At 39.0% G+C, this 25,556-nt stretch overlaps 2 protein-coding genes across 2 annotated transcripts in view; one reads left to right on the forward strand and one right to left on the reverse strand.

The window, feature by feature from the left end:
- Positions 1–22,762, forward strand: part of LOC127065223 (cell adhesion molecule Dscam2) — a 79,349-nt gene extending 56,587 nt beyond the window's left edge. The window contains exons 4-31 of the mRNA XM_050997280.1: positions 1,165–1,311; positions 1,444–1,561; positions 3,723–3,884; positions 4,055–4,338; positions 7,932–8,076; positions 8,778–8,929; positions 8,991–9,263; positions 9,545–9,829; positions 10,903–11,202; positions 14,050–14,172; positions 14,307–14,480; positions 14,556–14,706; positions 14,813–14,961; positions 15,039–15,170; positions 15,233–15,533; positions 15,685–15,863; positions 15,948–16,117; positions 16,212–16,350; positions 16,416–16,533; positions 16,641–17,092; positions 17,158–17,339; positions 17,415–17,808; positions 17,946–18,089; positions 18,167–18,319; positions 18,680–18,891; positions 18,958–19,111; positions 19,187–19,289; positions 20,370–22,762. Of these exons, the coding sequence (XP_050853237.1) occupies positions 1,165–1,311; positions 1,444–1,561; positions 3,723–3,884; positions 4,055–4,338; positions 7,932–8,076; positions 8,778–8,929; positions 8,991–9,263; positions 9,545–9,829; positions 10,903–11,202; positions 14,050–14,172; positions 14,307–14,480; positions 14,556–14,706; positions 14,813–14,961; positions 15,039–15,170; positions 15,233–15,533; positions 15,685–15,863; positions 15,948–16,117; positions 16,212–16,350; positions 16,416–16,533; positions 16,641–17,092; positions 17,158–17,339; positions 17,415–17,808; positions 17,946–18,089; positions 18,167–18,319; positions 18,680–18,891; positions 18,958–19,111; positions 19,187–19,289; positions 20,370–20,619 (5,546 nt within the window). The 3' untranslated portion in view covers positions 20,620–22,762. The remainder of the gene's footprint in view (positions 1–1,164; positions 1,312–1,443; positions 1,562–3,722; positions 3,885–4,054; positions 4,339–7,931; positions 8,077–8,777; positions 8,930–8,990; positions 9,264–9,544; positions 9,830–10,902; positions 11,203–14,049; positions 14,173–14,306; positions 14,481–14,555; positions 14,707–14,812; positions 14,962–15,038; positions 15,171–15,232; positions 15,534–15,684; positions 15,864–15,947; positions 16,118–16,211; positions 16,351–16,415; positions 16,534–16,640; positions 17,093–17,157; positions 17,340–17,414; positions 17,809–17,945; positions 18,090–18,166; positions 18,320–18,679; positions 18,892–18,957; positions 19,112–19,186; positions 19,290–20,369) is intronic.
- A 761-nt stretch (positions 22,763–23,523) lies between these two features.
- LOC127065221 (tropomyosin-2-like) lies at positions 23,524–25,516 on the reverse strand. Its single transcript, XM_050997277.1, has 6 exons — positions 25,009–25,516; positions 24,794–24,927; positions 24,494–24,682; positions 24,341–24,416; positions 24,140–24,272; positions 23,524–24,029 (listed from the first exon to the last, which is right to left on the reverse strand). Exons 1-6 carry the CDS (start codon positions 25,246–25,248, stop codon positions 23,947–23,949), a joined length of 855 nt encoding a protein of 284 aa, XP_050853234.1. The 5' UTR covers positions 25,249–25,516; the 3' UTR covers positions 23,524–23,946.
- Positions 25,517–25,556: the final 40 nt, after the last annotated feature.

The following is a 25,556-nucleotide window of genomic DNA, read 5'->3' on the forward strand; positions in this document are numbered from 1 at the left end:
ACACAAGTCAGATCCCAGTTGGCAATACTGCTGGAATCAGACCACGCGTAATTCGATGCAGGTATAGTAACTGAACTACATAGGTGCCCTATCTACCTTCAATGGATGCATGCATGCACCGTCCTATAGGTTCCATCGAATGTAATACCTAAACTACATAATCTAACCGGTCCACCTGACTTGGTCGACAATCGCTATTTAGGAGTCTATCCTTATCAGAGACGAGGTCTTAGTTCGGTTAATGTCTCGCGACTAAACGTGACCCTTCGCTTCGTATACGAATATATCACTGACTTTTAATTGTTAATCGTTAATACTTACATACAACTCCTTAAAATATAATAATCGCATTCGAGAAAAGAATTTATCTATAAAAATAATCTAAATATTCATACGAAATAAACGTTTGATTTCATTTGATTTCGAGTCTAACGATTTTGCGAACTAAACGAAATGTGTACGTTATAATAATAGTCGTTCCAACGTACCTATGAAATCTTCGTAAAATCTTAGATAGAACGAACTTCAAAGGCAAATTCGTTTTGAGAACGCTTTAAAGACTACTTCCAGAGATTCGAGTTTCGAGAACAGGCGTGACTGTTTAGGATAACTGCCGTCGTTAGCGTAGACTCTGGCTTATCTAAAGAGACTCGAAAGCTTAAGCACGGTTGGTCTTTGGGTGTAGGATCTCTATATCACGTTGTTGGAGACAGAAAAGAGGAACCAAGAGAGAGAGAGAGAGAGAGAGAGAGAAAGAAAAAGGGGGAGAGAGAGAGAGAAGGAGAAACTGGGCGACCAGAGAATCATAAAATTAGCATAATTATCGTTCTGGAGGATCAGCTCGCTAGAAAATATCGTAATCCATTAAAATTCGCAGTATCAAACCTATTAAAGATAACTCCTACTAAATCGGATTTTATTGGAAAATGTTAATACCAGTTATTATACGCGTTCGATATAAATAATATAGGATATCAAGAATGCTGGATTATCCATATTGTTCACATTACTTTCATTTACGTTCTACGTTCTATCTCGGTATATACATACATATGTATATATATCTTACTCTATCCAGGATTTTATTTGAACGATGTATACAATATTTTGCTTAAAGTGAAACAATATACATAACAAGTTCATAATAATTTGCGACTATTTTAGATGGAAAATTTCATCTACTACCAACCGGAGAACTTCTCGTTCACAGTCTCGAATTTAGCGATCAAATACACGGATATAGATGTCAAACGATGCACCGACTGACCAGACAAGTGGTTGTTAGTTCGGTCGCTAATATTAGAATAGCCGGTGAGTTCTTTTGCAAATCATTAGACACATTGGAATAATTATAATCGTCTTTCTTTAGAACGAGCAAACGTGAAACTTCCGAAACTCACAAAATTAACTAAAGTTAATTCAAGATCATACGTTTGTTTTCAGATCACAGGGGAGTAATGCCTCCGGTGATGCTCGAAAATTCAGGCGTCGTTCACGTCGCTCAAGACGAATCAACGTCATTGGTCTGCGTGGCACAAGCTTGTCCACCTCCCGAATATCGGTGAGTCTCTTTAATCAAGTGTATCTAATGATTATTCGAAAATAAAATCAAATATCCTACGGCATTCTTTTAAAAATGCGATTAAAGATACCAACAAACCCTATGCTATTTGCTCGTAAAAATCAACTTTGAATTCAAAACTTCGAACTCACGAAAAGAGACTATTGAATACGGACCGTTGAACCGTCTATTAAAAAAAAAGAACAAAAAGACGTGAGAAAAGAGAGAGAAAGAGAAAAAGGTAGAAACAGAGACAGACAAGAGAGACGCGAATATCCTTCTCTCTCTCTCTCTCTCTCTCTCTCTCTCTCTCTCTCTCTCTCTCTCGCTCTCTCTAATCCATTTCGTTCTTCAACGAGAAATTACGATCGAGCTACGAGGAGAATAAGAGGATAGATAGATGTAGAAGAAGAGAAGGAGGAGGAAGAAGAAGAAGAAGAAGAAGAAGAGATTCGAACAGAAAGGAGGATGAACGAGATAAGGAGGAGAAGGAGGAGTAGGAGGGGGAGGAGGACAGCCAAAGAAGCGCTCCAAGTGGAAGGAAAGAAAAGGAACAAGGACGCGGCGCGACTTTGATCGAGGAAAAGTGGAAGCACTCGATCGTGAAACCTCGCGAGTAGGGCGCAATCGGAAGCTCTTCATGTCGCTCGGGTCGACGAGAAGCTCTCTTTCTCTCTCTCTCTCTCTCCCTCTCTTCAACATTTTCCCTCTCGGAATTCTTTCTCTTTCTCTTTATCTTTCCCTTTTTTTCTCTTTCTCTCTTTTTCTCTTTCTCTCTTTCTCTCTTTTTCTCTTTTTCTCTTTTTCTCTCGATTCCCATTGCCTCTCTTCTTCCCGTAGAACCCGTTCACCGCACACGCCAATACGAAGCGGAAAATATTCGTTGAAATGAAAATTTATTGCCAATATCGGAATACAGCTGGTAGGTCTTTTCTTTACGTAGCACGAAGCGGCTGCTCTAATGAAAAATATACAATGGCGATAGATCCTACGAGATTGATACTTTTTCATTCGGAATGAGTTCTACCTAAATCGAAAAGTCAAGTCCATGACTCTTGCAAATTTCAAATTTTTTAATCTGTATATATATATATTTTTCTTCTTTTTATTAATATCCTTTCCTTTTTAAATGGATAAATAATCCGAAAGAACAGAGGGGATGAAAGTCAATCGATAAAAACGTTTTCACATAAAGTCGAAATCCCTGAATAATACGAATAAGATTTTTGATGCATGAGACGGATTTCTTTCTTCTGTTCTCTCTTTTTCTTTTTCCCCCATTAACTTTCAACGGGACATTGAAGTCGAGAACGGATCAACTTCTCTCTATCTCCGTCTACTCCCCTTTTGCTCTCGAAACTTTGCTACAAAGTGAAATCCCCCGTGGAACCACGTCCATTACGTATTACTATAAGAAGAGAGATGGTATATAAGGAAAACGTACGATAAATGGATAAGGACGGAAGAAAAAAGTGGGGAGAGAGAAAGAGAGAAAGAGAGAAAGAGAGAGAAAGAAGGAGATAAAGAAGGAAGGAGAGTGGGTCGAACGTGCCTCGATCGAGAACTGTCAAGAACTTGGAAGGGCGAAAGGAAGGAGAGGATTCAGGGGATAAATGCTAGTGGATACGACTCAACGTCGTTTCTAGGTCGACGTACCCCGAAAGCCAGTGAAATTAAACTCCTTACTTGCCTCGCGGCGAATCTTGCCAGGCAAATAGCACTGGACTTTCAATGAAAAATTATTCGTTGCGTCGGTGAAAACCCGAAAAAAACGAAAGAAAGAGAAAATACATCATTTTTTGTCGCGACGGATTCGAACAATAACCACACGATTCGTTATATACTCTGTAATTACGTTTTATTGTTAATAACATACTTATCGCACGCTCTACACTTGAATTCAAATGGATACGTTGTTTATCCATTTCTAGATTCGTAATTTTCTAATTTGCATTGCAAATTACAATTTTTATCTAGAATATAACTCTCAGTATCAACGTAACGTTTGTAACATATAACCGATCGTATCATCATTTTATCGATCGCATCCTCATTACCATCGGTAAACGAATACGAATTATCCCATTAATGATATATTAATATGAACGTTTCAACCATCGATATTACGATTAAAATCCCTTACCTTATTTTTCCCTTTAAGGTGGTATGCACAGACAGGTGCTGAACCTATGCTTGTCTTGTCTGGACCGAGAACTCGATTACTCGGTTCTATGCTGGCCATAGAAGCCGTAACGCTGGAAGATAGTGGTATTTATAGATGCTCCGCATCAAATCCTGGTGGTGAAGCCAGCGCTGAAATCAGGTAATTGAAAATTGCAAAAATTTAGAAATTATAATAAGAGAAATAAATAAGATACAAAAGCAAAATGTAACTAACGCATCTACGAAATTACACGAATAATTTATTCGAATATTTGTAAAGCAATTCTCGATATGATATAAAAAAAAAGGATAAAATGTGAAATTTTTCAGACTCATAGTGACTGCACCGCTTCACGTCGAAGTAACACCACCCTTGTTGAGCGTTCATTTGGGAGGTAACGCTGAATTTACTTGTGAGGTTGGTACACATCCTCAAGCTGGTCCGCACTTTATCACCTGGTACAAGGACGGCAGGCAGCTTCCAGGAACAGGAAGGCAATCAGAATTATTGAGGCTAAATGGTATAGGTAGAGAAGACAGAGGAATGTATCAGTGCATCGTCAGAAGGTCAGAGGGTGACACTGCCCAGGCCTCCGCGGAATTACAATTGGGAGGTACGTACAGATTCTCTCCTCTGTTATCGTCCAAATCGATCTTTCCTTCCTCTATCCTCCGTGTCTTCTCATTTGAATCACTGAAACGCGATTACAAGGTGTACGTAGTATTTCGTACTCTTACCAATTTATAACGCAGCGTTCGATCGTTACGCTGATAGATTCCTTTTATCTACACAAGTAGATATGAACGTCATAAACCAAAGAAAAACGATCTCCCTTTAGAATACCTTCAAAGCTACAACCACTTTCCTCCAATCGCAATTATCGCGAAACCGCGTTTCATGATCGCTCGCGCTTTATGCCGTCCATCAGCTCAATTATTAATAGAAATCACTTAACGGCCCATTAGCTGATGTGTATTTTATCGGTAGGGAAAGCAAATACACACTAGCACGGGAAACGGAATTAAACGCTTCAATCTCATGTATTTTCCATTACTTCCTGCAAAGTTAATTGAAATTTTCGGAGAATAACGTAAACGGATTTAATATAAACAAATCTTTTCTTCTTTTACCTCTTCCTTGTGTCTCGGACATGTATATCACGTAATAAACGCATAATATCCGAGAAAGGAAAGGAACGAACTCGATAAGCGTTTCTCTTTTCCTTTCACGGTCAAAGGTGCCAGGGTACCGAGAAATGTTCAACGAAGGACTCAGCCTCGAGATCGGTCTGGTTGCGTTACCGATTGAGTTACAGAGGACTCGATTACTTGGCAAAGAGCAAGGTAACCGCGTGTCACGTTGTTCGGAGAGTAACGGTGCACTTTGAAGTGGAGAAGGCTTCTTTTACGGTGCTTTGCAACGTGCTTCGTTTTCTCTCTCTCTCTCCCTCTCTCTCTCTTTCTCTCTCTCTCTCTCTCTCTCTCTCTTTCTCTCTCTAACTCTTGTTCTCTTCTACCACCCTCTTTACCTCTCTCGATCTCATTTTCTCTCTCTCTCTCTCTCTCTCTCTCACACGTTCTCTCTCTCTCTCTCTCTCTCCCTTTCTCTTTATCTCACTCCCTCTGTTTCTCTCACTCACGGGTCTACCGAGGCAGGTATCCCAGAACGAGGCACCTCCACCCCTGTTTGCCCTATATCTGGACCACCCATCTGTGGATGCAGGGTACTGCATGAAAGAGGAGAGCGTACTGTGCGCGGGGGTGGAAAGAGGCGATAGGAGGGCCTTTGAAACAACAATGAAGTTAGCGTCTCTCGCTCGTCAGCGTTAGTAATGCACGGAATTTACGTCAAAGGGAATTTGTGCGAGCGACGCTATAGGGACAGTGCTGCTCGAGAACGAGAGTGAAAGAGAGAGAGAGAGAAACTAGATGATCGCTTTTCAGCAATTTCATTCGAGAATACTAAGCAAAAAAGAAACGAAGAGAAGTGAACGGATAGGTAACGATCTTTTTCTGGTACGATGCTTAAGTGGAAATTAAAGAAAATTTTCCAATCTTCAAAGAAACGAAAACATTCGGGCGTGGTCCTTGAATTGTACTTCACTCGAATGTGTTTCGTCTTTGAAATACAAAGAAGAAGAAGAAAAGGTCATTGTTTCGGATGTTATATTGTTTCCGTGTAGTATAAGTTTTCTAACAAGATTTGTTTCTTAGAAACGAAAAGACAACAAGGCAGATCTTTCGATTCCGAAAATTTGAAGATTTATTAAATAACATTCTTAAATTTTATATAAATTTCTCCGTTTCTTTCTCGAACTTCGAAAATACAAAAATTTCTCGGCAAGATGTTAGGATCGTCATTATTAAAAAATAATGCACTTTCGATGTGCTTCGATATCGTAGAAAAACTTACGAAAGTTGGTTTGGAACGAGACAGGTTGTCTCCAACTTTCAGAATCTACCTGGATCTTTTCCCCCTATTGAGTAGGAGGAAAAAAGAGGAAGAAAAAAAAAGGGAAAAAGAAAGATAAAAAGCATCTGATCGACTTGCAAATTCCTGTTCGTCACGTTCCGCTTTCTGAAACAAATTTATGTAGGGAGTTTTATCGGTGTTCGAGACGAACGAAGTATCCTGACGCGCATCTGTCGAGAATAACGCATACCTATACCTACTCTCTAAATGAACCTTAACGCGTTACGATGAACTTGTCTACTTCTCGTTCGATTCGAAAGTCAATACTTAAAAAAAAAAAAAGAAGAAGAAGAAGAAGAAAGAAAAAAAAACTACTTGTATGTTCGTCGACAAGATGCACTCGCCAAGAGTTGAATTCGATCTGCATAAACGACACGTCGACAATATATAAAACTAGAACAATTCATCCCAAGCGACGCGCCATCGTTATCTCTCGTAATCACGACACCGAGTATTTTTCCACGACGAGAGATTCCATTTGCCGATACCACATAGGTATATAGATAGAAAAAGCATTATCCTGCCGTAGGAAGCCCCCATTTTGTCGTGGCTTACGCGCCTCGTGCACGCTTCTCGAGCTCTCGCGCGCGTTAGACGAGCATTGATGATCGCTCGGAGGCATCGAGACGAGATTCATCAATTTTCACATGGATCCGCGAACACGGTCCGCGGAAACACTTTATTCAGCTGCAGACGAAAGCATCCTTTCTTTCTTTCTTTCTTTCTCTCTTTCTTTCTTTCTTTCTTTCTTTCTTCCTTTCTTTCCCTTTTTATATACGTACATATACATATATTTGTCTTACATATATCTGTCTTCTTCTACTTTCGTAGTTCTTCTTCTATCTTTCTTTTTCTCTCATGTACGTATCACCATTAGACAACCCGTTCGTTATTTGTAAAAACGACGTCCATGCAAAGCCCTTTTAATGGCGATGAAATCGACACTTTTAATTACAAGCTGAAGCTCCTACTCTTTTTCTCTCTCTCTCCCTCTCTCTCTCTTATCTTTCTTCCATCTTTCTCAGAACGACCAACGAGAATTCCTCAACAGCAACATCGTTCGATCTCGGATCTGAGCGCGATAGATGGTGCTCTCTCATTCTTTTTCCCTTTCTCTCCATCTCTCCTCCTTCATCTCCTCCTTTTCCTGGTTTATGCTTGTCGACGAAGTAGGAACATCGAAAAAAAATTCACGGAGCTTCCGTAGCAGCGAACTCATTGTCCCTCCACTTCCAACATGATGCGCGCGCCAAGTGTATCGCCTTTCAAAAAATCTCCAACCCCTTTCTCTTCTCTTTCTCTCTCTTTTTCTCTCTCTTCTTTCTTCTCTTTCTTCATCCTTCTCCTCCTCCTCCGCTTCCTCCTTCTTCTGCAAAGATTCGTCCTCATATTGTTTATGAAGCATCGTCGTTAAAAATATGAATGTAAGCTCAGTGAGCTCGGACTTAGCAACCTGAATATTTTATGCTTTTCTTCATTAAATAATGGATTATCATTATTTTCTCTAAAGTAAAGGTATGGTACTAAATAATTCACTATGAAAATATTATTGCGTCAAGGAACTAAATAAATAAATAATTTCTCGAGTCGAAAAATAATACGAACCTTTCGAAAACCTTCCAACTATTGTCACCTATCGGAAAACTATGCCGAGTTCGATAAGGCGCAGGGAAAAGTAAAGGATTTTCGAAAGTGAACGTGAATCACTGAATAATCTTCGACTTTGTGTTTCAGACGCCCCACCAGTTCTTCTCTATTCGTTCATCGAACAGACGCTTCAACCAGGACCAGCCGTGTCATTAAAATGTTCCGCTGCTGGAAATCCTACGCCGCAGGTTACGTGGGCTTTAGATGGTTTCCCCTTACCAACAAATGGAAGGTAATTCATCCGAATTCGTGCGAAATTTTTCTTGAAAAGCGAATACTTTCAAAATTCGTTGTATCGATATCGACATGGATATAAAAAATAAAAAATATATATATAAATATACATATAACCGATCGACAAAAAAATCGATTTTGCCGAACAATGAATATTTCTTTTCTCTTTTTTTCGCATATACAGCACATCGTAATACACGTACAGATACATTCACGTATGCGTAAAATGTTTTTCTCACTAGGACAACTTCAATTTCACGATGGCCTAGCAGAAACAAGAATATTTATTGCGTCGATCAGAAATTGCGAATATCGATAAAATAGATGATCGCGAGAAAAAGATACGCGTCGATACGCCCCAAGCTATTCTTCCTTTCTCTCCACCGTATAGTTTAACGACTGATCGACATAAAAGATTCCTTCCTTCCTCTCTTTTTCCCTTTTTGATCTCGTCATATTACCATAGCCTCTTCTCATTCTCACGTTTTTTCCTTCCTTCATCGAAAAAGAAAAGAAAGAAAAATAAAAAAGAAAACGTGTTTATTCGCTCAACGTCAACTCGTTAAAGATAATAACCACGTTCGCTGTAGTTCTCTCAATATGGTTACAACGTGATATAAAACTTTACGAGGTCATTCGTGGTAACGACGAAACAATAAATTGCTCTAATTTGATCAGACCTTGAATGTTATTTTTAAGGTTCGTCATAGGGCAATACGTGACAGTACACGGTGATGTAATATCGCACGTTAACATTAGTCATGTGATGGTCGAAGATGGTGGAGAATATTCCTGTACGGCCGAAAATCGTGCGGGAAAAGTGACGCATGCTGCACGTCTCAACGTTTACGGTAATTAACGACAACGAACGTTTTCCTCGTTCAAGTGTGGAGACCGAGTACTTTTTCTCAGGTCTACCTTACATCCGACTGATTCCAAAAGTAACAGCCGTGGCTGGAGAGAAGCTTCGTTTGAAGTGTCCAGTAGCTGGATATCCGATAGAAGAGATCAAGTGGGAACGAGCGAACCGCGAATTGCCAGACGATCTTCGACAGAAGGTCCTTCCAGACGGTACCTTGGTAATAATAAGCGTGCAGAAGAAGATAGACGCCGGGGTATACACCTGCTGGGCGCGTAACAAGCAAGGACACAGCGCGAGAAGATCAGGAGACGTCGCAGTAATCGGTAAGGCTTTAGTTCCAAGATTCGAGATTTACAGAAATGTCGTAGGTCCAACGAAAGTAGCGATCCGACGTACAAGAGGACGAGATCGAGCAAACTCGACTAAGGAAAAGTCGAATGACGTTCATCATCGAAAGGAGCAAAAAAGAAAATCTCGAACAAGAAAGAAGATAAATAATAAATTGCAGAGAAAAGGCGGTGCCGTCGAGGTGGAGAGATCCAGGCGTTAGAGCTCGCCCTATGCCTTTCTCCACGCTCACGAACGATCGTTATTGTTATTTCAGTTCCCCCAAAAATTAGCCCGTTCACGGCAGATCGCGATCTTCATCTCGGCGAACGAACTACCCTAACTTGTTCGGTGACGAGGGGCGATCTGCCATTATCCATCTCATGGCTCAAGGATGGAAGGTCGATGGGACCATCGGAACGCGTCACTGTTACCAATGTGGACCAGTACAATAGCATACTGATGATTGAAAGTTTATCTCCAGATCACAACGGCAACTACTCGTGCGTGGCCCGTAATCTGGCCGCAGAGGTATCGCACACGCAGCGGCTAGTGGTTCATGGTAATCCTCCTCTAGGCCCCCTTCAATTTTGCCCGACGACCACCTGACCGCCCGAATTTATGCGTGCGTGGATGTCGTGCGAGTGTGAGAGACCTGCTCGAAGATCAAGAGCGACTTCAGGAATATCCGAGCGTTTTTTTATTTGTCTCGCATTTACTATTTTTCTCTCTTAGTAATAATATTTATGCTTTAACACGCATTCTCCCGATCTGTTTTCTCTCGATATATTTTTGTTCGCAATTATAAACGCTGACACGCTAAACAATATCGCGAACGCTCTATTCCTGCGCGCTGCTTCGAGAAGACGTATTCTTTCGATGCCTCTCCTATCGTCAACTAGGAACGTAGAGACCTGGTAAATCCGATGACAACTCACGTTTAGCGTGAGTGCTATTCCTCATGCACGAAACCTAACCCTTCAATTCTCTTCTGTTTCCTATTCGACGGTTTTTCTCCTTTCCGACCTCTCGACAATCCACGGCTTTTCTCCGTGAGTACTTTCTTGGAATACGTCGATCGCGAAAATGTCATATTGGGTTTCTAAGAAAGAATAACCATTCCAGGAAAGTATTCACCGGGAGTGACGCTACGGTCGAAGAAAACAGCATGTATGTACCTCGATCGAAAACACGAACACTCCTATGTACACTCACGGAGGAACGACGCGAGAATATCGAAAGGACGTCGAATGCTCGCTCTTTTTTGCGTTGAAACGAACGTACGTTGTGTGAATGGTGCGATGCTAATGATTATGTGTAAAAGTGAGGGCGGCAGGGTCTGGTCCGCGGCGGGGCCAACCTCTCTCTCCTCTACATTGCTACGTTACTATACTGCCTCTATTGTACATATATTCTATATATATACATATTATATTCCATATATACATGGACGTACTACTGTCTATAATATATATATACATACTTACTATCAACTATGATGCTATATATATATATTTATACATACATATATATATTATGACACATGTTACCTGGTACCAGGTTCTTGCGTTTTTTTGGTGCCATCTTTTTCTCGCTCTCACGTATGGTTCTCTCTTCTCTCTTGACCTTTTCCAGTACCCCCTATTATTGAGCCATTTACGTTCCAAGAGGGCCTTTCCGAGGGGATGCGGACGCGGACGGTGTGCGGGGTCGCGGCGGGTGATCCACCCCTAACCATATCCTGGCTGAAAGACGGCCAAAGTCCCTTTTCCTTGCTGCCGAATCTGGCCTCCGTCGCAAACATCTCCCAACTGGATCCTTACTCGAGCCTCCTCAGTATAACGAACCTCGCGGCCGAGCACTCCGGCGACTATACCTGCGTCGCCGCGAACCCCGCCGCCGAGGTCAGGTACACGGCCAAGCTACAGGTAAAAGGTAACTAGATGATCGGCGACCCTTATCCATCACGATCTCCCTTGATAAATCCTATACACGTCGATTCTCGAATATCCACGAACCAACGACCTTATAAATCTCCATCCTCGACGCCGACTTTGCGATTTGCTCGTTCAAAATTTTTTTTCGCCGTGTTAAAAATCGACGTATTAATTCATCGAGTCGTAAGATCAACGAAAATAATCCGTTTCTATGATCTTACATTTCTTCGATCCTTCGGACATTTCGTTTCATCGATTTCTTTATACGCATTTATATTCGACAAAATAATTCGGACTTATAACGAAGAAAGATATTCGATTCAAGTGAAATATAACGCATGTCGTCGGGGTTGAAAGATATCCTTCAAAATCATTCTCATGTATCGTAAACCAATAAGCAGTATCACCTAACGAATTGATTTCCATCATCATTCATTACCATTTAATAAATCATTACGCTTACGGCTCGGGCCCTGCGTCACGATCTTCTATCATCAGCGTGTTCTCGTTGGGACCATAATCAAACAGTTACAGAAGAAACATGATCAAACTAAAGAGAGAGAAGGAGGGAGAGAGAGAGAGAGAGATATATATATAAACATTGGTATTATTGTTAATGAACTTTAAAAAAAAGTAAGTGCTATGGTGTCCCAACGAGATCACAATCGTATAGTATCCTGAGACAAATCGCACATCCTTTTTTTCCTTAATAAAAATCCATACCGGAGCCTTCGTCCTACCTTTCCAAAAGACACACAGTGTGTATTACATTTACGTTGCTTTGGCTCTCTGGGAATGCATCGGTATCTCGTGGACCCCCGAGGTTTGCTTGACTTGACCGAATCATAAAGGTAACAGTTTGCACCTTTCCTTATTTTAATCGTTTTAACGAGGAATCGAAAAAAGAAAGTGTAAAAAAATATATCAATTGAACGATCTCTCGATTATCTTCTGGCCTGCGTGCGTTCGTGTATGTGAGCATTACATATCTCTTATCGCATGCTCTTTTTTATATTATACAACTTAGATCTCTGTTTGCATATATACATATATAAATATACATTCTATATATATATATATATTATACATAATTATATACCTATGTATACATATTATTCTCTTAATTACGTAATTCATGTTTTGTACACCTTTAAATTGCGAGCACGCCACTACGCTCACGAGCAGAAACTTCCACCGACCTTGCGCTGGCTCTCCTTTGGGCTCGTTGGAAGGCAGTCTTTTTTATTCACTTTTTTGCATGCTTTCTCACCATCTTTCTATTTCTCTTTCTCTTTCTCTGTCTGTCGTCTGTCTCACTCCTTTTTCATCTTTCCTTTTTCACAATGAGGCAAGGAAGCTGCCGATTTAGACTTTCAAAGTTCGAAGCTACGAAGAGATGAAAGAAATACTAATGACGCAAAATGGTACACAAATGTGCATACGAACGTTGCGATAAAATTTCTATCAAGTTCGTGCTTGAAATCCGAACGGCAAAGATTCGTGCCTCTTTGTGAATCGGTAATGTAGACCAGTAGTACGTATATTATTATATTAAATTTGTATTTATTAAACTAGTCGTTAGAAGCGGGTACTTATATATTATCTATATATACATACATATATATTTTTTCTTTTTATATATGTATATATATATATATTATACGCCTTTCCACAATACATATTAATACCGGTGCTCTGCCGATAAGCTCTCACCCACCCTCACTTGTATCCCGCCCACTTGCGCCTTTTCTTCCGAGAGTTCTACTTGTTTATCACGCCACGTTTTTAAACGAGTATTATTATACTTACATTACGTATATACATACCTATATTATATATTGTCGCACGCGTCGGTGCGTGGCCGATATTTTTGCCGTTTTGTAAAACGTTGAAATTCCCACTCACAGTATTTCGCTTGTGCAGCGTTTTTCACCACTGTAAAAGTAGAACCCGCTAAACAGAGCATCCAATTGATTACCCAAAATTATCGAACGTATCGATGCGCGGCGGACAATACACGTATACGCGGACCGTATAATCATCTAAATTAATCCTAACGCTTAATTGACGAAACGCTATACGATGACTGAAATATCTTATTGATTTATGGTCATTGCGTACAATGTTGTATTATTAATCGTGACGTCTGGCATCGACACACGTTATGAAACCAAACTTTCCCCTATCTCATCCACTAACCTTCATTCACTCTATTATGTAATATATCTTTATCACTATCTCTCTCTCTCTCTCTCTCTCTCTCTCTCTCTCTCTCTCTCTGTCTATCTTTCTCTCTCTCTCTCTCTCTCTCTCTCTCTCTATTTCTGTCTCTCTATCTATATCTATATCTTTCTCTATCTCATAAAGTAATTTTTCACTTTTCATAAAATGAAAGAAATATATAATTAGCATACTAATTCGATCTTGCATCATCAAGAATAAATTATCGATCGCGCTAAAATGTGGAACAAAAATAAAAAAATAAGAAAAAGGAAAGATTTAAAAGAAGGAACGTTGCTTATTCGTCGACGAAGCGATCGATTTCAAATTCAACTTTGTTCTCGATGTGAAATATATATATATATATATATATATATATATATATATATATATAAATATACAGTAGAAGATATCGCCCAATAACGAATAAAAACTTCGTCAAAATAGCTCGTTCCTTCTTAACGTTTCTTTGTATATTCTTCTTCTTTTGTCTCTTTTTTTTTTTTTTTTTTTTGATTCATATCTTCTCTCACGATGTACCTGTTTTTAAATCGCTAACGACCAGTAAAAGATAATTTTGGGAACCGCGACAGACGTGTCTGAAGATACGCGTTCTAATTTCCAGTTCCTCCGCGATGGATCGTCGAACCGACAGACAGCATAAGCGTCGAAAGGAACAGGCATGTTGCTTTGCACTGTCAAGCACAAGGCGTCCCGACGCCTGTTATCGTTTGGAAAAAAGCTACGGGTGAGTGTTCGAAGAAAAAAAAGAAAGAGAGAAGAAAAAAAGATTGAAAGAAAAAAGAAAGAATAAATAAAAAGAAAAAAAAATATAAACGTCACTCTTGGAACGAAGGTTAAGCCTACGGCGTTTAATCGCAGGAAGCAAATCTGGCGAATACGAGGAGTTGCGGGAACGAGCATACACTAAAATTCTAAGCAATGGAACACTCCTCTTACAACACGTAAAAGAGGACAGAGAAGGTTTTTATCTTTGTCAAGCGAGCAATGGTATCGGATCTGGCATAGGCAAAGTTGTACAATTAAAAGTTAATTGTAAGTACCTCGTAATATTTAAAAATATTTTATGTTATTAAAGTGTGTGCTTGTGCTTATTATTAACTTATATAGCATCGCCGTATTTCGCTGCACCCTCGCGATTGGTAACAATTAAGAAAGGAGACACCGCTACGTTACATTGCGAGGTACACGGAGACAAGCCAGTAACCGTAAAGTGGTTGAAAAGCGGAAAAATTGAATTAAATCCTTCGACGAATTATCGGTAATATAGAAAACGAATCTTTATTCTACGCGGAAAGAGAGAAAGGAAAATCGTGTTGGAATAAAAGTTTTGATATAATTCATCATTTCTTTTTTTTTTTACAAAGAGTTACCGTGAACCAGGAAGCAACGCCCGACGGTGTTATCGCTCAAATGCAAATTTCCTCGGCTGAAGCATCCGACAGCGGAGCGTATTTTTGTCAAGCTAGCAATCTTTACGGCCGCGATCAACAACTCGTACAACTCCTCGTACAAGGTATGTAGTATATATGTACATGAGATAAATATCTCGTGTTAGAAAAAAAAATTGTAAATTTTTATCATCTCCTTTAGAACCACCACAACCTCCGAACACTTTAGAAACAGCCATGGTAGCTAGTCGAAGTATAAACGTTAAGTGGCAACACAAATCTCAAGATACTAGCGAAGTTACCAAATACATACTTCAATATAAGGAAGGCGAAGGTAAGAAAATTATTTCTCTGAGATATAACAGTAAGGAAATTGAACGTAAATTCGTTGGTCAGGTGGTATGTGGCAACAACAAGAATTTGTCGGACCACCTTTACCCTACGCTGCATTAATCGACGATCTTAAACCTGCTACAATATACACGATACGAGTAATCGCTGAAGGACCAGCAGGTCGTTCGGCTCCTTCAAAGGAACTTTTGGTAAGAACCGAACCTCAAAGACCCGCAGGACCTCCAGTTAATCTCGCTGCAAGAGCACTTTCTTCCTCGGAAATTTTGATTACTTGGTCACCACCGTTGCCCGAACTTCGTCATGGTGACATACAAGGCTTTAATGTCGGCTATAGAGAGACTAGGTAACGAAATTTCTTCCCGTCGATTAACTCGTTCCAAACTTCATTGAATTTGCTGTCTATTCTATCGAAACGACGATAAGAGAGAAAATTCATTAGAAAATGGCTAACGACAAATTTACGCGAAGATAAAAGTCTTAAACGCTCTTTCTAGCTCAGGAAATCCATCGTACAATTTCACTTCTGTGTCCGGAGATGGTGAAGAAGGGGGCGGTGAACTTCGATTGACGGGTCTTCGACCTTACACGAGATACTCCTTGGTCGTTCAAGCGTACAATCAAGTCGGATCTGGACCTTTATCCGAGCCATTACTAACGCAGACATTAGAGGATGGTGAGACTCGAAATTACCTTCCGGCGAGATCGATATGACGCTAACGTTGATTGCTACAAAGCTTCAGAACTTGTTCCCTTTCAGTTCCCAGTAAACCACCGGAAGATGTGAGATGTGCCGCGCTTACTTCGCAATCTCTACAAGTATCTTGGCAACCACCTCCTAATACTCATAGTAATGGCATTATTCAAGGTTATAAATTGAATTACGAGCCGATTTTAGCGGACGCATGGCGTGGCGTAGATGAAATGGAAGTAAGCACATTACGTTATGAAAGTAATCCAATTAAAAATATGAAGAGAATGCCATCCTAAAATGATATATATATATATATTTTTTTTTTTTTAGGTACGTAAAACTAGTGCTTTAACGATAGTTCTCACAGATCTAAGGAAATATACGAATTACACGATACAAGTACTAGCCTATACGAGAGTAGGAGATGGAGTTCCTACTACTGTTACTTATTGCCAGACCGAAGAAGATGGTATTGTTATTACAGCTATTCTACTTTATCCTTATTGTACCGGGTCTAATTTAACTTTATTACAGTACCTGGAAGTCCAGCGGATATTAAAGTGGTCGTGAGTTCGCCTCAGGCTCTTTTTATTTCCTGGCTGCCACCATTGGAACCTAATGGAATTATCACGAAATACAACCTCTATACTAGGTACATTATAGTTTAATCAAATTTAGAAAAATCAACTTTTATCCAAATTATAACTTATATCAAATATTAACTTTAGAAAAATAATTTTTATCCAAATAATATTGTAGAGTTGTCGACGGTCAGGGAGAATTAAATCATGGCAAGAGGACATTACCAGCTACGAACACCCATTTCGAAGCAACGGGTTTGCAACAACACGTAGAATATCAATTTTGGGTAACAGGTAATACTAGAGTCGGTGAAGGCCAAAGTTCGAAAGTTGCAGCTCAAGTACCAACTAATCGAGTACCCGCAAGGATCACATCCTTTGGTGGTCACGTCGTAAAACCATGGAGAGGTTCTGCTACTTTAGCTTGTAATGCGGTTGGCGATCCTACTAGAGAATGGTTCAAGGGACCCATTGAACAAATTCGAACTGATACTGCCAGAAACGCACAAATTTTACCAACCGGCGAACTCGTACTTTCGAATTTACAATCGCAAGATTCTGGAAATTATACCTGTCAAGTGGAAAACGCTCAAGGGGGCGATAAATTACATTACACTCTTACGGTGCAAGGTAATATATCTATTTTATAGAATCTATCTTAAATTTGTATTACTTTGTATTTATATTTTCTCTAGTTCCACCCAATGCACCTGTTTTATATGTAACGAGTTCAACATCGAGTAGTATATTATTACATTGGAAACCTGGTTATCACGGAGGTGCTCCTCTAACTGGTTACACGTTACATTATCGAACAACTCATGGCAACTTAGATGAATTACATCTCTCTAGACATGCTACTAATCACGAACTAAAGGTAAACTTTCGAGAGAAATATTTTTAATAGGTTAAAATTCAAGAGTTAAAATTCGCAAATTCTTAATTTCAACAGGGTCTTTTATGCGGGAATACTTATCAATTATATCTAACATCGCACAATAAAATTGGTAGTAGCCCTTCGTCGCCGGTACTTTCTGTACGAACTCAAGGCCAAGCACCAGGAATACCACCATCCGCAGCTTTTCTTAGCCCTAACTCGACGACGTTGGTTCTAAGATTACACGTTTGGCCTGACAATGGATGTCCTATACTTTACTTCGTCATTCAGTACAGACCTGCAAATGAATTTCATTGGACTTTAGTATCTAACAGCGTTAAAATGCAACGAAGATACGTCGTAACAAATCTAACACCTAGCACGGTTTATCAATTAAAGGTCGAAGCTCACAACGTTGCTGGAAGCAATCAGGCGGAATTCAGTTTCGTGACATTGACGAAGGAAGGTGGTAAGCTCGAACGACGTTAATAACCACCGCTTGAATCGCTTGAAAAGTTCGTCATTACGCTCATTAATTAGCTGGTGAAATAATAAAATTATAAAAATTATATCCACAAAAAGCACTGTGTTCCTGTAACCTTGCAGAACCACCGCCTCCAGAATTATCGAAACCTGGAATAGCATCTGTTATACCGTTCTACGCGGATGTAAAAGTTATGCTGCCTTTGATAATCGCTACAATTGCTCTGGTCACGGCGGCCGTAATAGTTGCTTTCCGTTGGCGAAACAGTAAGTCTCTCTGATAAGAAGTATAGATCTAAGACCAAATATAATTAAAACCAAACACAATAGAGAATATATTTTAGGGTATCTGGGAGACAGAGTTCAAAGACCGATGAAGGAGTCCCAAGAAAATCAACAAAACGCGGAAACACAACGAGAACGTTATTACGCAACTATTCACAAGGTCGCCCTGCAACAGGCAGCGAATACGGGTGCAGGGCCCGACAAGATTCCAGGTGAACCTTTGTTACGATACGGACGACAGCCAGGTTTGGTACTATAATTACTGTACAGGTAAAATGCGCATCGCCCATCCAATCATGCGAATTTCACGATGCAGCAGTAGGTCGATGAGTGAGCGATATTCAAAGAATTAACCGATTACAATATTCGTTAAATGTAATTTAGGTTCGGTCAATCTTCGAATATCTATCGGAAATCGATCGCTGAATGTATAACGCGTCACATCAAGGTATAAATACATCATCATCAATCGACGTATTTGATCCTGTCGACATCTTTCTAGATACACGGACATCCAGAATTATTGGTCAGACGCGATTTGAAAGGTAGGCAATGCCTCTAATGGGTTACAGAGACAGCGGAGGACATCTCGCCGTACGCTACGTTCCAGCTTTCGGAGGGTGGCGGGGGAAGCCTGGCAGGGCTGGGAGGATTGGGAGGACTGGGAGGCGCGGCGGAAGCATCTGCGGCAGGACTACATCCGAACAACACTCTTCTTCACAGTTTCATGTATCACGAGCACGCTATGACCGAGGGCTGCGCGAGTCCTCCACCAGCGGCAACGGTAAAAAATATATCTATCGGATTATTATCTAATATTATTTATATAAAATAATTTTCTTATATATAGAGTATGAAGAGTGTCTCGTCGAGGAGACGACAACAGAGAAAACAACAAACCCCGGGCGACGTCGAGAGCGACGAGAGCGAGTCTGACCCGGATCAGCTGACGAGCTCTCGCACAGAGTCTTCCAATCAACTCGACGCTGGCAAACTCAAACACAGTACGTTAAATTATCTCTAATCTTTCTAAAATTCATCTTATTATATCGAATTATTACCGTAAAACAATCTTTCAGTTCGAGCCGTTTCAGACTTCATTTATCACGGTACGTCGAGCACTTCCTCGGACATCTCACCGATGTCGGAACAGAAGTCACTGCCACGAAGAGGACGATCTAGGTAATTAATATATTTTGCTAGTTTTTTCGGTGAATTACGCTTAATCTAATTTCGATTGTTCTTCGATTTCGCTGACGTATGTTCAAACATTAAATAATTAAGGGGAAACAGTAATTAATTACCAATATCTAATTGTTATATAAAATGAGAAAATGTTAATATATATATATATATAATATATTAAGTTACTTACCCTTAAAATAATTAACGTCTTGACACCGCGAAGTTCCACGACGAACTGGCTCAATGAGCCTAGGAATAACTTTCATTGAGCCAGTTCCAAGAAGTGGATCGTTCGTTGTTGTTTACATCTATTGTTACATCCATAATCACAGAGTCGAGTCATATTAAACGTAGCCGATACAATGAAAACATAAACCTTGGTAATAATTAATGCGAAATAATGTAACAATAACATTACGCGTACTTACTACATTTTTCCACGAATTTTATATGAGTACAATTCCATAATCAAACATCGTGATCATCGATTATTATACATCAATGGACACGGTGAATAAATAATGTTATTACTGCCACAGATAATTTGTTAACACAAATATTAATATTATATCGATTGATATACGACAGTAAATAATCACATTTGAAATACCACGACCATTATTTTTCTATATTCCGTATTTTTTATTTGTTTTACTCACCAACAAAACTAATATTGTATAGTCGTATATAAACATAACGAAAATCCACAAATTAATTCGTATATCATGAAAAATAAAATTAAAATGTATAAATTACATATAGAAATCTCTCGATGGCGCAAATTTCAAAGAAACATCCGTCGTTTACGAAGATGCACAGTACTGTGCTCTTCGAAAAAATAAACAGACGACGCTGATCGATGGTCTATAATATAGTACTATACGTACGAACACAATGTTTCTTATATATATCGATTTTCACAATATTTTAATTGAACTGATATAAATTAAAGGAAGCGACTGTTTCCCCTTAAAACAATCGCGATCATAGGTTGTCATTAAAAAGTGATCTTGCGTTAAATAATTTCTAATCTACGTAAAGTAAATCTTATTTATTTTTTAATGGCTATCTTTTAAGATGGCATGTTCCCAGCAGGAGTTCACTGCGTACGTTGCTTCCGCCAATATCGGTTGCGGAGACTGCTTTTGTAGCGGGTAATCAAGGCAACGTCGTTCCGCAACACGGAAATGGTGATCGTCCTGAACTGAGCGAGGCCGAATGTGACATCGATTCTTTGAAGAAGCTCAAATTAGGCCTTAGGAGTTCCCTTTGGTCAAGACCGAGCACTCAAAATAATCCTTCCTCCGATTACTCTATCGCCGTCTAACTTCTCGCGCATTACCACGATCGACCGAATACTCTAAATTCTCTTCCAAAAGACCCTTTCATCCCTTTTCGTGGTCCAAATTAAATAGATAAAGAATACAATTTAATCTTCTTTCCGTGTCTCGTCGAGAAGCTATGATGCATATATAAAGAACAGCGAATGAGAGAGATAAATAGATGGAGAGAAAAAAAGAGAAAGAGAGAAAAAGAGAGAGAGAGAGAAAGAGAGAAAATAGTTAAACACGCTATTAATGAGTGCGCGATTTAAAAATTCGGTTTAATCCAAACGCATGACACGACGAGACGCGTTATACGTTGAACTTGTGCGTGTTAGAAATGGGCGTGCGTGAACACGATCTATACAAATTTCTAGTCGTATATATACGCGTGAGTGCCAAAGAAAATAAAAATAAGAAAAGAAATGATAAAATATACTCGTATGGTACGAATGGAACCGTGCGAAATTTGGAAGTTCGTATAATGCGATGAGAGGACGTAAGGAGACACCAAGAGAAGAGATTAATCTTCTTCGTCTTTCACGTACCTTCGTAATAATATATACATACATATACAGGTATATATATATATATATTTCTCGCGACCACTTTTATCCGAGCGATGATAATCGAAGACACATATCGATCGGCTATCGAAAAGTAGCCGTGTGACGTCCTTCGTATCGCCAAAATCGAAAACTCTTTTTACGCATAACAAAACGTATCGCGATCACCGTGATACGTCGAAAGAGACTGATTTTATCTCTAGTTTATAAAATTTTCCGAATTATTTATTCGACTTGTTCAATAAGGATATCTTCTTGTACGGTGTCATCTTCCTTCCTAACATCGCAACGAAACACGCGAACGGACGGTACGAAGAGCCAAAGAAAAGAGAATATACATATAGGTCGAGGGATTAATAAAGAAAAGAAAAAAAGAAAAATACAGCAAGAAAAAAAGAAACGAGAAATTAAATATTGGAACGTAGGGATAGAAAGATGGAGATGATTTTCGTCCTCGGGACGAGATTGGATGAATCGTTGGACTCTGTTACATTGTAAGAGTTTATAACGTACGAGTACACATCGTTAATTACTTTAAGTCCGTTATGATCCTAAAAGACTTCTAAATAGGACGTTTTTCCGTGCGACGAAGATGAGAATCTAGTAAGGATGGAGTGGACTTCACCCAACTCTACGAATTATTATTGTCCACTCCTCGAGTTTAGAGAAAGAGAGAAATAGAAAAAAGGGAGAGTAAACAAAAAAATAGATAAAGAAAGAGAAAAAAAAAGATAAAACGAGAGAGGCGCGGAAAGCCGTATCTCTCTTCGAATGTCGCGCACGCTCGTAAAAAGAAAAAAAAAGAAAAAAAAATTCATCTAATTGTCAGTAAAATAAAAAAGAATATCACTCGATCGCTGTTGCTATCTTGCGTCCGTTCAACTTTCGCTCGGCCGATGATAAAAGGGAGAAAGAAAATTAATTCGATTTTCATCGAATCGGTGGCCGTAAGTCGTCGTCGATAGAGTAAATAGAGGTTAGTAGACCTTAACGATTCCAAGTTCCAAAATATTTTCACGACACTGCCAATCTGCAGACTATCGAATGGATCCAATAATAATCTTGACTGATCTCCATTGTCTTTCGTAGCGATCACATTTTTTCCGAAAGACTGCTTTTTGCGTAAAATACTACGCTACTACTTGGGAACACATTACACCAAGATTAATAATTATAAATAAGATATTCGTTGGCCAATCATAGTGATTACTACCCTAAACTAATAAAAAAGAAAAAAGAAAAAAAAGAAAAAAACAGTGCGCGACAATGCGAAGACGAGGCCAAAAGGTATACGCGTATAATGAATGTGTGAGAGAGCACGGGGACGATGAAGTTTGGTTGAAGACGTTTCGTCTCTCGGTGCATTTTCAAAAATCGACGATTCAAAGTGTATAGATGTAGTAATAATAAAAAAAAAATTGAATGAAAAAATAAAAAAAAAAGGATTATCATGGAAAATATCTTCAACGAAGTTTTATCGTCATTCTTTAAAGAACTCGGAGCGAAGACGCGCGTTACGTACAGAGATACGTTGCGTTGGTGTATATAAAATAATAATAAAAAAAAATGAAAAAAAAAGAAGCACGTCAATCAAACTCGTAGAGTTCGATTCGAATTCGTTAGAATCATTTACCGGGAAGCGGGTATTATTTACGGCACGCGAAACACGCGTGCTTTAAGTCGGGCACTCGATCGTCCGCCGAATTTTTGTACATTTTTTCATTGCGATCGAATTCCGCCGATCCTTTTTTTCTACGTTAACGATTCGGTAGGAAGACTCAGTGCCACGATTACATTGCGAGATTATACGATGGCCGTTCAAAAAATATGTTAGCGAGATACTTTGAAGAGATGTGGAATTTTTCTAAAAGAAGATTTTTAGACAGTCTATACACACACAAACATATATCAAGGAATTATTCGTCATATTTTAACGGTGTCATTGATCTTTTCAGCTTCGCAACGATATCAATCAACATTGAAATGAAGAATTACGCGATTGATCTCGCAAGCTCATTTCATGAACGACCCTCGTACATATAGCGTACGGTATTTATATACATATGTTTTATCATATTGGATCGATCGATATTCTCTTGAGATCTCCTTACGAATAATATCTTTGGAAGTTAAATTAAAACTATTCGTTGCCGTTCGATCCAGTTTCCGATCGCGATTCGAAGTTACCGTCTTCTTGATCGCCGACTTTCTCGCGAAGGACGAAGAAAAAGACAGAGGATGTGAGAACAAATCAAACGAACGATTATTATTATAACTATTATTAGTGTCGTTGTAAAAAGTATCTTGCGCGAATGTGGTATGCTTGTGCGAACGATCTAAAAATCCCTTTTCCCCTCTTTGGAGCATCATCTCGAATAAAAATAAGAAAAAAAAAAGAAAGAAAAGAAAGGAAAAAAGGAAAGAAAAAAGATAAAAGAAGGTAACAAAGCTCGCCGAGATTTTAATTGTCAATAAACCGATATCTCCGCTGACTGCCAAATTTCTCTTCCGTTGCGAGACTGCGATTAATGACGTAAATAAACGAACTTGAGCATTATTTCGCTCGAACCGTATTAAAAAGTCGACGGTATGAAGTTTCGAAGCACTGCGTCGATCGTAGAATCGATTAAATAAATTGATATCGTGTAAAACATATCCGTTCTTTCGTTATCTCATTTTTTATACAAAAGTACAACACCATCCTAGATGAAAAAAAAAGAAAAGAGAAGAAACAAAAAGTTAAAGAATCCAATACGATCGATTCGTTTAAAATCCTGTAAGCTCGGCAAAAGTGGAATCCATATCGTTGCACATATACCTGTACTTCTCCTTTTCTTTAAACAAATAATCTGAAACATACGTATATATAAACGTTACTCTCTTCGATTTAAATTTAAAAAAAAAAAGAAAAAAAGAAAGAAGAGAAAAAAGGAAAAAAAAACAATTTAATTTTGCCCACCTTCTCTCGAATCTAATTCCTTGACAAGCACCTTAACGGTTTGTTCGGCTACGATTGCTCGCTTCTCAGCTGATTTTAATTTAACTTTCAATTCTTTCAATTGCGCTTTGAACGTTTCCACTCTCCGATTGGCCTGCAAGGATAAAAATAAAGTACGTAGAACTATAATCGTATTTTTCGATGTTACGTAAACTGTCTTACCTTTTCTTCGGAGACCTCCAAAGACTTTAATATATTACCGACGATGAACAATTCATCCTCGCGTTCGACGATTTTACTACGGAAAAGTAAGTATAAAGAAAAAAGAAAAGTGAAATTTATTCTAAAGTTATATCGTTACACAAAAGAACGTACGCTTCGCTCGATTTCACTCTTTCTTCCGCGGCTTCGAGTTCGTCCTCAACAAAAGTCAATTTTCGTGATATCTCGTCGGATTTATTATCGGCATCTTCGGCAATAAGTCTGGCTTCTTTCAATTGTGCCGTCAATTGATCCATTCTTTCCTCGTCCAGTTTGCTTCTATTCTCCAAGACCTTACAAATTCTACGTAAAAATTTCTTTGAAAATAACTAGTAGTAATAATAATAATTATAATATACATATATGGAATACTAGAAATCTTTTAATAATAATAAATGAAATCTCACAACGAACCGTTTTGCATCTTCCGCAGTTTCCATAGCTTGCGTTAACTTAACTTGTGCAACGAGTCGTCGTTCTTCGGATTTTTCTAAATTTTCCGAACACTGCTGCATCTTTCTATTCAATATCGCCAGTTCGGATTGCGTCTGAAAATATTCGAATGATTAAATTAACGAAAACAAAGGAAAGGAAAGAAATAAAGGATAATTTGGAAATTTTTCACTAACCACGATATAAATTCTTTCCTTCTGTTCGAGACTCTTAATCGACTTTCTTAGATGAGTTTTGCTCACTTGCAAATCGTGTTCCATTTGAATTAGTTTCTTTGCCAGTTCTCGTACACCGTCTCTCAATTTTTCTTCCCTAAGATTAGCTTCCTTTGCCTGTTGATCGCACATATCGGCTTTATCTATCGCAAGATCTTTCTCGATCTTCAACGTTTGCAAACGTTTCTTGATCGCGTTCATAGTTCTATCGATGTCTATATCGATATACGTATGTATATCGCGGTGATAGAGTAACGGACCTTCTAATCCAAAGCTCGCGGGTTACTGCACTCGATGACCGATCAAGACAATGCTTTATAGACTCAAAGAAATGCAAAAGAAACAATGTGCCGGGTTCTTTAGTTAGACTCAAACGAATTCTTCAACTTGTTCGCGTTCTGGTCTGCTTGATTCCGCCCGTTTTCAACAACTGACCGACGATAAGAATAAAAAGGGAAAAAAAGGAAATATAAGTAGCTTTTCCGAGCGTATTTCTTCGACATAACTAT

This window comes from Vespula vulgaris, chromosome 7 (genome assembly GCF_905475345.1).
Source record: "Vespula vulgaris chromosome 7, iyVesVulg1.1, whole genome shotgun sequence".
NCBI lineage: Eukaryota > Metazoa > Arthropoda > Insecta > Hymenoptera > Vespidae > Vespula > Vespula vulgaris.

What these genes read in the sequence shown, in the direction of transcription:
- LOC127065221 (XM_050997277.1), bottom strand. Translation starts at nt 25,248, where the DNA reads ATGAACGCGATCAAGAAACGTTTGCAAACGTTGAAGATCGAGAAAGAT. An exon ending in AGGAAAGAATTTATATCGTG is followed by an intron (nt 24,928 to 25,008) that starts GTTAGTGAAAAA and finishes GAATATTTTCAG; the next exon opens with ACGCAATCCGAACTGGCGAT. An exon ending in TGGAGGTCTCCGAAGAAAAG is followed by an intron (nt 24,273 to 24,340) that starts GTAAGACAGTTT and finishes TTATCCTTGCAG; the next exon opens with GCCAATCGGAGAGTGGAAAC.